The sequence below is a fragment of the Adiantum capillus-veneris genome, chromosome 30, assembly GCF_014529385.1.
Source record: "Adiantum capillus-veneris isolate H3 chromosome 30, ASM1452938v2, whole genome shotgun sequence".
In the NCBI taxonomy this organism is placed as follows: Eukaryota; Viridiplantae; Streptophyta; class Polypodiopsida; order Polypodiales; family Pteridaceae; genus Adiantum; species Adiantum capillus-veneris.
In genome coordinates this window covers 52429258-52443075 of record NC_140960.1, presented here as the reverse complement: position 1 = coordinate 52443075, position 13818 = coordinate 52429258, and the positions used below count along the sequence as shown (strand labels likewise).

General features: G+C 44.3%; 2 protein-coding genes across 2 annotated transcripts in view; one reads left to right on the top strand and one right to left on the bottom strand.

Annotated features, from left to right (window-relative positions):
* LOC147417952 (uncharacterized) overlaps positions 1-13818 on the bottom strand; it is a 94777-nt gene that overhangs the window by 21406 nt on the left and 59553 nt on the right. The window lies entirely within an intron of this gene.
* On the top strand, positions 7717-9571 carry LOC147417953 (uncharacterized). Its single transcript, XM_086506434.1, has 3 exons — positions 7717-8168; positions 8223-8451; positions 9291-9571. Exons 1-3 carry the CDS (start codon positions 7761-7763, stop codon positions 9569-9571), a joined length of 918 nt encoding a protein of 305 aa, XP_086362560.1. The 5' UTR covers positions 7717-7760.

The following is a 13818-nucleotide window of genomic DNA, read 5'->3' as shown; positions in this document are numbered from 1 at the left end:
TGAAGGTGCCCATAACTTTGCTATGTGGAAGAAGCAATGTTATAATGTGATGTTGCAGAAGAAACAGGCGAAACCTATTAAGTTACAGGGTGTGAAACCGGTTGATATGGAGGTTGAAGAATGGGAAGAAGTGGACGAGTTGGCTCGCTCCACGATCATGCTTTCGGTGTCTGACAATTTACTCTTCAATGTAGAGAATGAGCAGACAGCATGGGGCATGTGGAAGCGTTTAGACGAGTTGTATGCATAGCAGAGTGCTGCCAGTAAAGTGTATTGGCTTAAGAAGCTTATGGATCTCCGCATGAAGGAGGGCAGGCACATGTCAGTGCACCTCAATGAATTCAATTCTATTTTCAGCCAACTGACAGAGCTGAAATTCACGATTGATGAGGAGTTCAAAGCTACTTTTCTGCTATGCACATTGCCCGAGAGTTGGGATGTATTCCGGACAGCTCTTAGTAACTCAAGTGCGTCACTTAAGTATGCAGATGTAGAGAGTTCTCTCTTGATGGAAGAGATGAACAGGAAGAACACCACAGGTGGGTCTTCTAATGCATTGCACTTGAGAGGCAGGTCTCAACAGAGGGAGAAATCTGACAGTAAGGACAGGGCACGCAGCAAATCTCGTAGGAAAGATGTTGTGTGTCATCATTGTGGAAAGAAAGGGCATTATAAACGGGAATGCTATGAGTGGAAGAAAGAGAAGAACAAGGGTGCTGAAACTGATGCAAAGGACAAGGGAAATGCCAAGAAGAGCACTGTGTTGATTGAGGAAATCAATGTTGCTAGTAGTTGTGACAGTGACAGCAGCACTGATATACTCAATGCCTCTTCTGTGGATGCACATACCCTTGCTATGGGTTCTGATGTGGACATGCATACTTGGATTCTTGATTCAGGTGCCTCCTTTCATGTAACACCTCATAGGGATTGGTTTACACAGTACTCAGGTGAGGTGCAGGGCACTGTTTATTTGGGAGATAACTATGCATGTGACATTGCAGGTATTGGCAGTGTCCAGTTTTCCTTTGCTGATGGTATGACTTTTGTTTTGCACAAAGTGCGCCATGTGCCACAACTCAAGAAGAGTTTGATTAGTACAGGGCAGCTAGATGATGCAGGCTATCACACCACTTTTGGTGATAGCAAGTGGAAAATTTGTAAAGGGGCCCGGATTGTAGCCAAGGGTTGTAAATCGGACACTTTGTATCCTTTGCATGTATCTAGTGTGCGTGACCATGTTGTCGCCGTAACCGAGCAGCCAAGTGTTTCTTTGTGGCATGGCCGGTTGAGACACATGAGTAAAAGAGGAATGGAAACTCTGTCTCGTTGTGGTTATTTGCCGTGTTTGAGGTATGCTGATTTTTCTCATTGTGAGCACTGTATTTATGGTAAGCACAGTCAAACACCGCACAAAAGGTCTTTTTCTTTGAAGTCTGACAGGTTAGACTTAGTGCATTCCGATGTATGTGAAATGCCACAATTGTCCTTAGGAGGAAAGAAATATTTTGTCTCGTTTATCGATGATGCTACACGTAAGGTGTGGGTGTATCCAATACGTGCTAAAAGCGATGTTTTGGATACTTTCAAGAAGTTTCTTGCGTTTGTTGAGAATCAAACAGACAAGAAGCTTAGGTCTTTGCGCTCAGACAATGGGGGGGAGTATGTATCAAAAGCATTTATTGACTTTTGTGCTACTAAAGGTATTAAAAGAGAGCTCACGGCTTCTTTTAATCCCTCTCAGAATGGAGTTGCAGAGAGGTTGAACCGGACTATCCAAGAGAAAGTTCGGAGTATGCTGTCACATGCTGCATTACCTCATGGTTTTTGGACAGAAGCTGTGCAAACAGCTATTCACTTGATTAATCGCTCACCTAGCAAGGCTTTGGGTGGAAAGGTGCCTGAGGAGGTGTGGTCTGGCAAGCCACCCTCATATGCACATTTAAGAGTGTTCGGTTGTGAGGCCTATGTTCACATCCGGAGTGAACTGCGCACCAAACTAGAACCAAAGTCTCATAAATGCATTTTCCTAGGATATGGTGAGGATGGTGAAATGGGGTATAGATTATGGGATCCCGCATTACGGAAAATCATACGCAGCAATGATGTCATCTTCAATGAGAATTGCATGCACAAACAGCCCACAAAGGTCGAGGAAGTGCGCCGGGTTGTTTTTCGTGAAGATGTTACATATGGACAGCCAAAAAGGCCCAATGTTCAGCAGCCTTTACATGCTGAAAATGGTGCTGAAAATCAGCCATTAGCTGCTGAAAATCAGCCCCAACAAGTTGCCATTGATGCACCACAGGTAGGGGAACAGGTTGATCGTCCTATACCGCCCGTTGTTGCGATGCAACCGGCTGAACAGCCTGCTGTTTTTGATGGTTTACAGGCTGAAAATCCACCTGTTATGGATCATTGGGTGCGTAGGTCTACTCGGGTGACAAGGCCCCCCGATAGATATAAACCGTCTTTGGACTATGTCATGCTTACTGATTGTGGTGAGCCGTCTTGCTACAAAGAGGCTATGCAACGGGAAGACAGTAAGAAATGGTTCAAAGCAATGGTTTCGGAAATGCAGTCTTTGGAGAAAAACCATACATGGGACTTGGTTGATTTGCCTAAAGGGCATAAGGCTCTGCCATGTAAATGGGTTTACAAGACCAAGGTCACATCTGATGCTTCTTCTAAGTACAAGGCACGTTTGGTTGCTAAAGGGTACAAGCAAAAGCATGGTGTTGATTTTGATGAGATTTTTTCTCCTGTTGTAAAGCTTGCCACATTACGTCTTGTTTTAGGCCTGGTTGCTTCTGAAGATATGGAGTTAAAGCAAATGGATGTCAAAACAGCGTTTTTGCATGGCGATTTGCTTGAGATGATCTATATGATGCAGCCAAAAGGTTTTGTGTCAAAGGGGCAAGAGAAGAAAGTATGTAGACTCTTGAAGAGCTTGTATGGTTTGAAACAGTCTCCCCGTGCATGGTATCACAAGTTTGATACATTCATGAGGTCTCAAGGATACAAAAGAAGTAATTCTGATCACTGTTTGTATATCAAAATGGCAAGTGATGGATCTCGTCTATTGCTGATTTTGTATGTTGATGACATGCTTATTGCGGGTAAAAATGTCACGGAGTTGGATGCATTACAGCAAAGCTTAAAGAATCGCTTTGACATGAAGGATCTTGGTGATGCGAATCATATTTTGGGCATGCGTATCTCTCGAGATAGACCTAACAGGCATCTGTATCTATCTCAACGAGATTATGTTAATAAGGTGCTACATCGTTTTCATATGGATGGGGGGAAGGCACTTGGTACTCCGCTGCCTCCATATGTAAAACTGACTGCACATGACTGCCCAAACACAGATGATATGCGGACTGAAATGGCCAAGATTCCTTATGCATCAGCCGTTGGCAGTTTGATGTATGCTATGGTTGCTACACGTCCGGACATTGCATTTGCGGTGGGAGTGTTAAGCAGGTACATGAGCAATCCTGGCAAAAAGCATTGGGAAGCAGTGAAGTGTATCTTGAGATACTTGAAAGGCACTAAAGACTTGTGCATTTGTTTTGGGAAGAGTGAGACATCTGTGCATGGTTTTACAGATGCAGATTTTGCTGGACATCCAGATTGCAGGAAGTCTACATCTGGATATGTGTTTACATTCACAGGAGGTGCAGTTTCTTGGATTTCTAGACTGCAAAAATGTGTTGCTTTGTCTACCACTGAGGCTGAGTATGTGGCTGCCACTGAGGCATGTAAAGAAGCTTTGTGGCTCATGCGTTTGGTAGAAGAGCTTGGCATTAAGTCACCGGTTCCTGTGCTACACTGTGATAGTCAGAGTGCTATTATGCTTGCAAGGAATCCTGTTTTTCATGCCAAGACAAAGCACATAGAGGTGAAGTATCATTTTATCAGAAGTGTGCTTGATGACAAGAGCATTACACTTGTCAAGGTGCACACAGATGACAATCCTGCAGATCTTTTGACCAAGAGTCTTCCAACAGAGCGGTTTGCATATTGCCGACAGATGATGGGTGTTGAATGAGTAAGTGCATGATCAGCTGAAGTATCATAGTTAGCTGGTTAGCTGATTCTTTGATCTCCCAAGGTACATTGCCTTTAGGTGGAAGGTTGTTAGGGAATAAAGGCCTAAGTGCCTTGTACTTATTAACTTATAAGTTAAAAGACTTATAAGTGAGGGGGCCCAAGTGTGAATGGCCCCCTAGTCACTTACTCATATACTCAAAGGTGAAGCCCAAATGATATAGCGTGGCTTTTCCCAAATTCCAACAAGCTCTCTCTCTCTCTCTCACGCCTTTCTCTGCGTGAGCTTCTTCTGCGCCACTCTCCTCTTCTCCTTCACTCTCATTGCATAGAGTAGCAAGTGGGCTCTCTCTCCTGCTGCCCCACAGGTATGAGAGCCCAAACTTACACACTCTCAACAATTCCCCTTACGATATCGTGCAGTCTCTCTCTCTCTCTCCTTCTTCGATTCCTAGCGTCCCATCTCTGCAGAAGAGCGCCTTCTCTCCAAGCCTCAAGCCTTGCACATCTTCTCGTGCTCTATCACTTGCACACACTGCTTCGCACTCATTAACTGGTATCAGAGCTAATTTAGGGTTTGCTTCCAAACCTGGAAACGCCGATTTTCAGCCAAGGAGGTCAACTTTCATGCGAGATTTTACAATTTTATCGCCAAAGGACTTGTCCCCGGACACTAGAGGACTCCCGGCTAGTCAAATTGACCTAAAACAGGTTGAAATTAGGTCAAAATCAACAAATTACAGGTTATGACAGCAAAATACAGGTTTTGCAAATCATGTAATAAGGTGTGGGAACATCTTTACCAGGTCCCCGCTACCCCAAAACAAAGAAATTGCCAAAAAACAGGTCCAAAAACAGGTGTTTTCAACAAATTTCATATTTACGCAGGTTTTTGCATGCGTATCTTTGATGTATCTACATTGAGAAAAGTGCAAATTGATGCAATTATGCACATTGGACAAGTTTTGGCTATGTATAACCATTTGTGGCTCAATTTTCTGCAATTTGATGCTACAAATTGGGGCTTTTGCTCATACATGCTTCTAAAGGCTATGCATTAGCCTTATGTATGTTCTGTGAGGCTAAAAACAACTAAATTTGTTGTTTTTGAGCACAAATTCACTCGCTGAAATTTCCTGAGTAGAAATTTCATAAATTTCTTTTTGTGCCTAAATTGACCCATTTTGCCCCAAATTGCTCCTGTGACCATTTAGAGCTGTAGTGCACACTTCTGTGAGGTTATACTCCAGTTTTGGTGCATTTTGCCGAAAAATTCAGCGTATTAGCCCTCTTATTCGTGTTACTATGGCCTCATCTTCTTCGGATGTGAAGAATCTCTTCGAGATTAAGAGATTCGATGGAACAAATTTCGACCTTTGAAAAGGCAGGATCCAAGGAATCCTATTTCTTAAAGATTGTGAAAGGCTACTTGAACAGGTAAAGCCACAGAATATGTCGGATATGTCGGATGAAGCATGGGTTAGCCTGAACAGGAAGGCAGTTACATACATTAAAATGGCCATGACCGATGAGACAATCATTGATTTGAAAGGTCTCACAAATGCTTTTGATGTGTGGAAGAAGTTAAAGGCGATGTATGAGAATTCAACGCCTGTCAACCAAGTGCATTTGATGCGAAAACTTGTTGGCATGCAGCTAGATGAGTCCAAGAGCACTGCAGAGCACTTGTCATTGTTTACAGGTACTTTGTCACAGTTATTACAGGATTTAGGTTTGCCTCCTTTGATGATAAGCTAAAAGCTATCTTCTTGCTTATGACCTTACCTGATTCATGGGAAACATTGATGGTTTCATTGTTAAACAACCACAATTTGACCTTTGATGGTGTTAGGGGTTCTATCTTGCATGAGGAAATCAGGAGGAAAGCAGGGAGAGAGGGAGGCAGCTCTGCCAACATGGTTAGAGGCAGGACAGAGAAGAAGGTCTATGCACAAACGAGTAAGAGTAAGAGTAAGGAAAGGGGAAATGCCAGCAAAGGCAAGGGTGATGTGACTTGCTATCAGTGTGGTAGGAAAGGTCACAAGAAACCCGATTGCAAGTACTACAAAGCCGAGTTAGAACAGAAAAAGAATGGCGGAGACAAAAAGAAAGAGAAAAAGGAAGTCAAGACAGATGCACAGGATAGCTCAAAGGACAAAGAGATGGCCAATGTGGCTTCTAGTGTGGTGATTGAGGAGTTGTCAGATGTAGAGGAAATCTTGTGTGTCACTTTGTCAGATGATGATGCTTATGACCTTGATGCCTCTCTTAATGTTCATTCACAGGACATGCAGATCACCAAAAGTGATCTTATTGATGCTTTGTTGACTGTCAATGATGCATTATCCCAAACTTGGATTGTTGATTCCGGTGCTTCATTTCATGTGACTCCTATCAAGGAGTGTGTCTCTACTTTTCATGCATGCAAGCATGGCCATGTATACCTTGGAAACAATCATGCATGTTCCATTGAGGGTATTGGCACTGTGCATTTCTCCATAGATGGCACAAATGAGCTTGTCTTGCATGATGTTAGATATGCGTCGGGAATCAAGAAGAGTCTGCTTTCTGTTGATCAGATGGATATGCATGGTTTTAGCATCTTGTTTCAGAGAGGATCGTGGAAAATGACTAAAGGCTCAAGGCTGATTGTAAAGGGCACAAAGAAAGGGACACTTTACTGCATGCATGGAAAGGCCACGTTGGGCAAGTTTATTGCGTTGGCTGAAATTAACTCTAACATGGAGTTATGGCATAAGAGGCTTGGCCATATGAGCCAAAAGGGTCTTTCTAAGCTTTGTATTTTGAAGAAGCTTGATACTAAAGGCACAAAGCTTGACTTTTGTAATGAATGTCAATATGGCAAGCAAGTAAAGCGTTCTTAATACTCCAGTGTCACTCGTAAATCTTGTGTGTTTGATCTCGTACATTCTGATGTATGTAGCATGCCTACTAAGTCTATGGGAGGTGCATGCTATTTTGTCTCCTTTGTTGATGATCATTCTAGGAAAATTTTGGTTTATTTGCTTAAATCTAAGGATGACGCCTTTGCTGCGTTTAAGAAATTTCATGCATTTGTGACCACCCAAACAGGTAGAAAGCTGAAATGCTTGCGTACGGACAATGGGGGGGGGGGGTTCACAAGTGCTGAATTTAACAAATTTTGTGAAAATTTGGACATTAAGAGGGAGCTTACTATGCCATACAACCCCTTTTCTAATGGTGTGGCTGAAAGATTCAATAGGACACTTTGTGAGAGGGTGAGATGCATGCTGTCCACAGCTAATCTCTCTCATGGATTTTGGGGAGAAGCTTTGAAAACTGCAGTGCATATATGCAATCGATCCCCTCACATGTCTTTGAAAGGTGACATCCCTGAAGAGGTTTGGTCTAGCAAGCCTGCTTCATATGATCACTTAGGCATTTTTGGTTGCGAAGACTTTGTGCATATTAGACCTGAGTTGAGAGACAAACTAGATGCCAAGTCCGTTAAACGCCTTTTCATGGGATATGGTGAAGAAGACGAAATGGGTTACAGGATTTGGTTATCTCAGCTCAAAAGGGTTGTACGTAACCTGGATGTTGTTTTTAATGAGGCAAAGCTGCTTCAAAACAATTGTGCCTCAAAGCATGACCATAAAAGGGTCAAATTTCAGTTTGACCAGCCACCTGTTAGGCCTATTCTTGACCCTCAGGATGCACCACATATGGCTGAAAATGTAGACGATCCAATGGTGTTTGAGCCAGAAGATGTTGGGCAACAAATTGAGGCTCCTGAAGGGCATTTGCAGCCACGAAACAATGCTGAAAATGGTGCAGAAAATGATGTACAACAGCCCATTGTTGATGATTTTATCATGCCACCTGATGTAGACCCATTACTTAATAATGTGGATCATTGGGTGAGGTGGTCTACTCGTCCAAGACGGACTATGAGCAGATATGATCCCTCTTTGCATTACATTATGTTGATAGATGAGGGAGAGCCTCTTACGTATAAAGAGGCAAAGACATGTGAGCACAGCGACAAGTGGGAGCATGCTATGCAGGAAGAGATTAAAGCTTTGCATGCTAATCATACTTGGGATTTGGTGGAATTGCCCAAAGGAAGGAAGGCTATTCCTAACAAATGGGTGTATAAAATCAAGACAGTTGATGCAAAACCCAAGTATAAGGCAAGGCTGGTTACAAAAACCAAGGACATAGACTTTCAGGAAGTGTTCTCTCCTATTGTGAAGATGACCACTTTGCGTGTATTGTTTGCCATAGTGGCTTCTCTTGATTTGGAAATGGACCAAATTGATGTACATATCGCTTTCTTGCGTGGTGATGTGGAGGAAGAGCTTTACATGAAGCAACCCGAGGGTTTTGTTATTCTTGGTAAGGAACATTTGGTATGTATGCTCAATAGAAGCTTGTATGGACTGAAACAATCATGTAGACAATGGTACAAGAATTTTGACCGCTTCATGCTCAAGCATGGTTACAAAAGAAGCCATGCAGACCATTGTTTGTATACCAAACGTGATGAGGATGGCAACCCTATCATTCTTGTGCTCTATGTGGATGATATGTTGATAGCTGCAAAGAAAAGAAGCACTGTTGATGCTCTTAAAGGGCAACTGAAATCTGCATTTTCAATGAAAGACCTTGGGGCAGCTGAACATATACTTGGAGTGAGGGTTAGAAGGCAAAGGGACCAGCGCATATTATATTTGTCGCAAGAAAAGTACATTGAAAAGGTGTTGGACAGATTTAACATGGCTGAAGCAAAGCCCCTTGCGTGCCATTACAGCCATATGTCAAAATCTCCAAGGATGATTGCCCCAAGTCAAAGGAAGAAGCCAATGACATGCAAAGTGTGCCTTACGCTTTAGCTTGTGGTTCACTTATATATGCTATGGTTGCTACTAGGCCTGACATAGCTCATGCAGTGGGAGTTGTGAACCGCGTTAAGGCTAATCCAGGCAGGTTGCATTGGGATGCAATGAAGACCATTATGAGGTACTTGAAAGGGACTAAAAACAAATGCCTCTGCTATGGTAAAGGACCATTGGAGTTGAAGGGATTTTGTGACTCTGACATGGCTGGTGATGTGGATACACGGAAATCCACAAGTGGCTATGTGTTTACTCTTGCAGGAGGTGCTGTTTCATCGTGTTCTAGATTGCAAAAGATCGTTGCATTGTCTACTACAGAGGCTGAATATATTTCAGTCACTGAGGCTTCCAAAGAAGCCATTTGGTTAGCACGTCTATGCACTGATTTTGGTTTACCTAACAAGGCACCTATGCTTGGTTGTGATAGCCAGAGTGCCGTATGTCTAGCAAAGAATGCCATGTTTCATGCACGCACAGAGCATATTGATGTGCGGTATCACTTCATTCGAGAAGTGCTTGAGGATGGCCTTATTACATTGGTTAAGGTCCATACATCACAAAATCCTGCAGATGCTCTCACTAAGTGCTTACCCAAAGCACAACATGAGCTATGCATACATATGGTGGGAGTCACGTAGCTTAAAGGTGCCATTTATTCCTTTAAGTGGGAGGTTGTTGGGTTAAGGCCCAAATGGCCGGCCCAAATGACCTCTTTTGTGTACATTTTAAAGGTTACTAACCTTTGGCCAAGTTCACATTGAACTTGGCCACTAACTTAAAATTGGTCCTATACTTTTAATAAAGGGTATGAGAGCCAAAACTTACACACTCTCAACAATTCCCCTTACGATATCATGCAGTCTCTCTCTCTCTCTCTCTCTCTCTCTCTCTCTCTCTCTCTCTCTCTCTCTCTCTCTCTCTCTCTCTCTCTCTTCGATTCCTAGCACCCCATATCTGCAAAAGAGCGCCTTCTCTCCAAGCCTCAAGCCCTGCACATCTTCTCGTGCTCTATCACTTGCACACACTGCTTCGCACTCATCACTTCCTTGATGCGGTCCGGTCCTGCGACCATAGTTACCCGGAACGCGGAACGGGAACGATGACGGGATCCCTGCGGAACGGGGGAACGGCTAGGGGTCCAGAACGGGAACGGCGCGGAACGGGAGGTATAAAAAACACCCAAATAGTGCATTTTTTAGCTCCTTGTGTTTAAATACAAGGAGTATTAGAGTGCTTTGATTGTAATACTCACAAAAAACTCGTTTTGAAGACCATTCAACCTTGCTATGACTAGATGATGATGATGAGAGAGAGAGAGAGAGAGAGAGAGAGAGGAAGAGACTCGAGAGAGTGAGAGGGAGAGGGAGAGATTTGAGAGAGTGGGAGGGAGAGGAAGAGAGCTTGAAGGCGTGAAGCCTTGAGCCTTGAGAGAGTGAGTCTTGAGAGGGAGAGATCTTGAGAGTGAGAGGGAGAGAGCTTGAGCCTTGAGGATTAGCTTGTGGAGAGAAAGGGGGAGGGGGGTGCATTTTATGAGTCCTTGAGGCCTTGCACACTTCAAAAAGAAGCCCAAACATTTACTTCAATTTTTTTAATTTTTGCCAAATTTGTTTGTAGCCGTTGGCCGTTCTTGGGGCATTCCGGAACGTTCCGGGGGCGTTCCGAAACGGCTGTTCCGATTTGCACTGGCCACCCGGAACGTCAAACGTTTCGGGACGTTTCGGGAAGGGAATTGCCCACCGGAACGCCGGAACGGGGGCTAGGGGGCGTTCCCCGGTAACTCTGCCTGCGACAGCCCATTGAGCCTCTTCTCGACCATTCACTCGCCGCATCAAGTGCTCCCATTGTTGTCCATCATCATCATCTGCATTTTCAGCCCTGCTTTGCACGTCAGATCTGCTGCGTTTTTGCAGCCAGTTTTCACTCCTTGTTTCCTCTCACATCGAGAGCGCAAATCACCCACAGATCGACCCCTTGGTGTGTCAAAGGTGGCAACGGAAGATGCAATGAGGACAAGACCTGGCTCGTGATCCGGTGGGTACCTCGACTCCGATCTAGAACACCTGCAATGCCAAACACATGAACAAGGCGCACCTGTCTAGAAGAGACCCAGTTGCGACGGAAGTCAGTCGAAGGGAAGGGAACAATCCGAGGCTATTATGGAACTATATGTCTGATGATGAGGAACCAAAGAACTGCACCAACCACCATATAGAATGATGATTTGCAAACTATATCTGAAGAAACTTCATTGGAACTGAGAGTGAAATTGTAACTGATCTGTTTGGAACACCACCCGTGAGAATATCACCCCACTCTCAGAGTGCATCGAGAACAAACATCCAACAGAAAGGAAACACGCATCAATATTGAGACTCTAGCTAACACGGCAAGATCCAAGGAAGATCCTGCTCCCAAGCTTTGCAAGAGAAGGACGGGGTGCTATAGAAAGCAACTAAATAGAGTGTCAATCCTGTCTGTTGCACATGGAACCACAAGAGCTGTATGGAACTGCTGCACAATCCTGTGGAACTTGAAACCAAATCTGGGAGAAGCAAGAAGATTGTCTCCCCTCTTTCAAGAATGCCATGGCTTACTGTAACTGGTTCCTAGTCCATGAAGGACCACTATCCACCTGTACAAAAGAGAACATGCTGGTCTAAGGATAGTATAGTCTCCAGAGGTCAATCTGGAAGACGAGTCATAGGAACTACTGCTAGGGCGCACTGTGAAGAGCAACCGTCTCACCAGAAATCCGAAAGATGGGATAACCACCAAATTGGTTAAGGGAAAATGTCTCCCAAGATAATAACTGCACTGTGGGCTCAAGCACACCATCCAAAACTGCAAGAAATGGGCAAGGGAAACCTAGGACTGAAAGACACCACAAGCGTGGTACTTGGCTGAATGGAGCACCGGTAGTCGACTGAAGATAATAACTTGGAAGCCCCCTTTGAAAGAGAAGTATCCTCAAAAGTACGCTTTGAGGTAGCAAGTGACTCAACCCACATCGGAATAGAGCAAACACTGACACTGAAAGCTCAAAAGCTAAAGCTGAGAACTCTCCCAGAGATAGGAAGTCCCCCTACCGCTCAATCCTGGGAAAAGAGAATAAGTACCACCAGAAAGAAATCTGAGACAACGTGGAGTAAAACTGCTTCCTTTGAAAATGAATAGCAAAGCCCGAATCTCATGAAACTCGAGACTCAAAGAGAATCACACCATTGGTAAACTCGGACTGCGAAGAACAAGAAGACCTGAAAGGTCGTCACCTGAGGATCACGTTTGCCAAAGAAGCCGTCAGGGTCCAAAAAGACCTTGGCAACTCAAGCAAACTCCTTGAGATCAAACCAAATGTCCGCCATATCTCTGTATCTGCCAAGATCAAACCAGTCGGTAACATACCCACAACTAAATTGTGCAATCAACATCCAATACACGACATAACTCCAATACTCAAACAGAGAGTGAAGGAACCGGCTCGGGGAACTAGCCCGTGAAGGACGCTGGGCTCATTTGTAACATGCCAAAGAAGCTAGACATAAAACCGCAAGGGAAGAACCTGCTATACTAGCCAGCCGTGGCCAAATCTGCACACCTGAAGAAGGGATGCCCCCAAGGTTAGGGCTCTCCAAAGAGATGTATTGAAAGAGGCATCCAAATGTTGCTGATTGCGGGAGTAGGAACTAGATGTCACCACTAATTGCTGAAACTACGTGCAAACCTGTCATCCAAAGGATCTTGACAAATCTGTTGTCGATCATCAAGTAAAAACTGCCATAAAGGGTTGTAAACCTGTCCCAAAACTGGTGTAGACTAGCTGACAAGGATCGTATATTGTCCCACAATTGATACTGACAAGCTCACAAGAGGGCAAGGAAGTGACCAAATTTGTAGGGCCACACTACTACTAGGGAAAAGGAGAAAACATGGAGAAAGGAAGGGTCCATACTCCAACATGACCTCCTCATATTGTTGTCATTGTTGGCTAAGGGTCTGGCACCACATGCTCCACCTCTAAGCTTCATCCAAGGAAGTCAGATGATCAAACAAGAAGTGGTTCTGGAGGTAGAAGTATCCCCCTCTACCTGTCAAAGCCAACTCCAACACATGTACTCGAACATGTACCTGAACTGCTGCATATCGGATAAACAATGTGAAGCCGGAACTGGAACTTCCATCATGAGATGGAAAATGAAAAATCATGGAACATCCTCTGTTTCAAGTTGGGAAGAAATTCACCTCTGTCATCCATAATCCACAATCTGGAACAAGAGTGCAACTGAATTATCAACCTGCTACACTGGCTAGAAAGCTCCGTCGACAATTCCAAGAAAAACGTGCATTTGCAAAAGGCAAAGCAAATCTGCCAATCCATCTTCTCGAAGAAAACACAGCCATAGAAAGCTTCTCCAAAAGGGATGAAGAAGATCCTACTGCCGTCCAAACACTTCTCTTTGAAGAAGAAGCCGGAAATGAGTAGCTCCCCCTCTGGATCCAAGTTCCAACAACCGCATGCTTGCTCTTCCTGCGGGAAAGCATGGAAACATGACTCCATCTGGGATAACTAAAGCAATCCAGCACTCCTACACATCCTGGAGTCTCCATCGGGTTCCCCTCAGTGTGAAGAAAGGTCGAGGTAATCAAGGGTAAAGGCGGGGAATTCGTAGACGAAGATCCAAGGCCTCCACATACCCAAAGCTGCCCCAAACTTGGAGAAAACCAGAAAAAAACAGCAAGATTCTTCTCTCTCAATCGTGTCCAAGACCGCACCGGATCAGCCATATCCAAGCACTCAGGTGGTCGTAACACCATAGAGCTCTGATACCATGTCAAAGGTGGCAACAGAAGATGCAATGAGGACAAGACATGGCTCGTGATCCCGTGG

What these genes read in the sequence shown, in the direction of transcription:
- LOC147417953 (XM_086506434.1), top strand. Translation starts at nt 7,761, where the DNA reads ATGGCTGAAAATGTAGACGATCCAATGGTGTTTGAGCCAGAAGATGTT. An exon ending in AATTGCCCAAAGGAAGGAAG is followed by an intron (nt 8,169 to 8,222) that starts GCTATTCCTAAC and finishes GCAAAACCCAAG; the next exon opens with TATAAGGCAAGGCTGGTTAC. An exon ending in TGGTAAGGAACATTTGGTAT is followed by an intron (nt 8,452 to 9,290) that starts GTATGCTCAATA and finishes CTTCCAAAGAAG; the next exon opens with CCATTTGGTTAGCACGTCTA.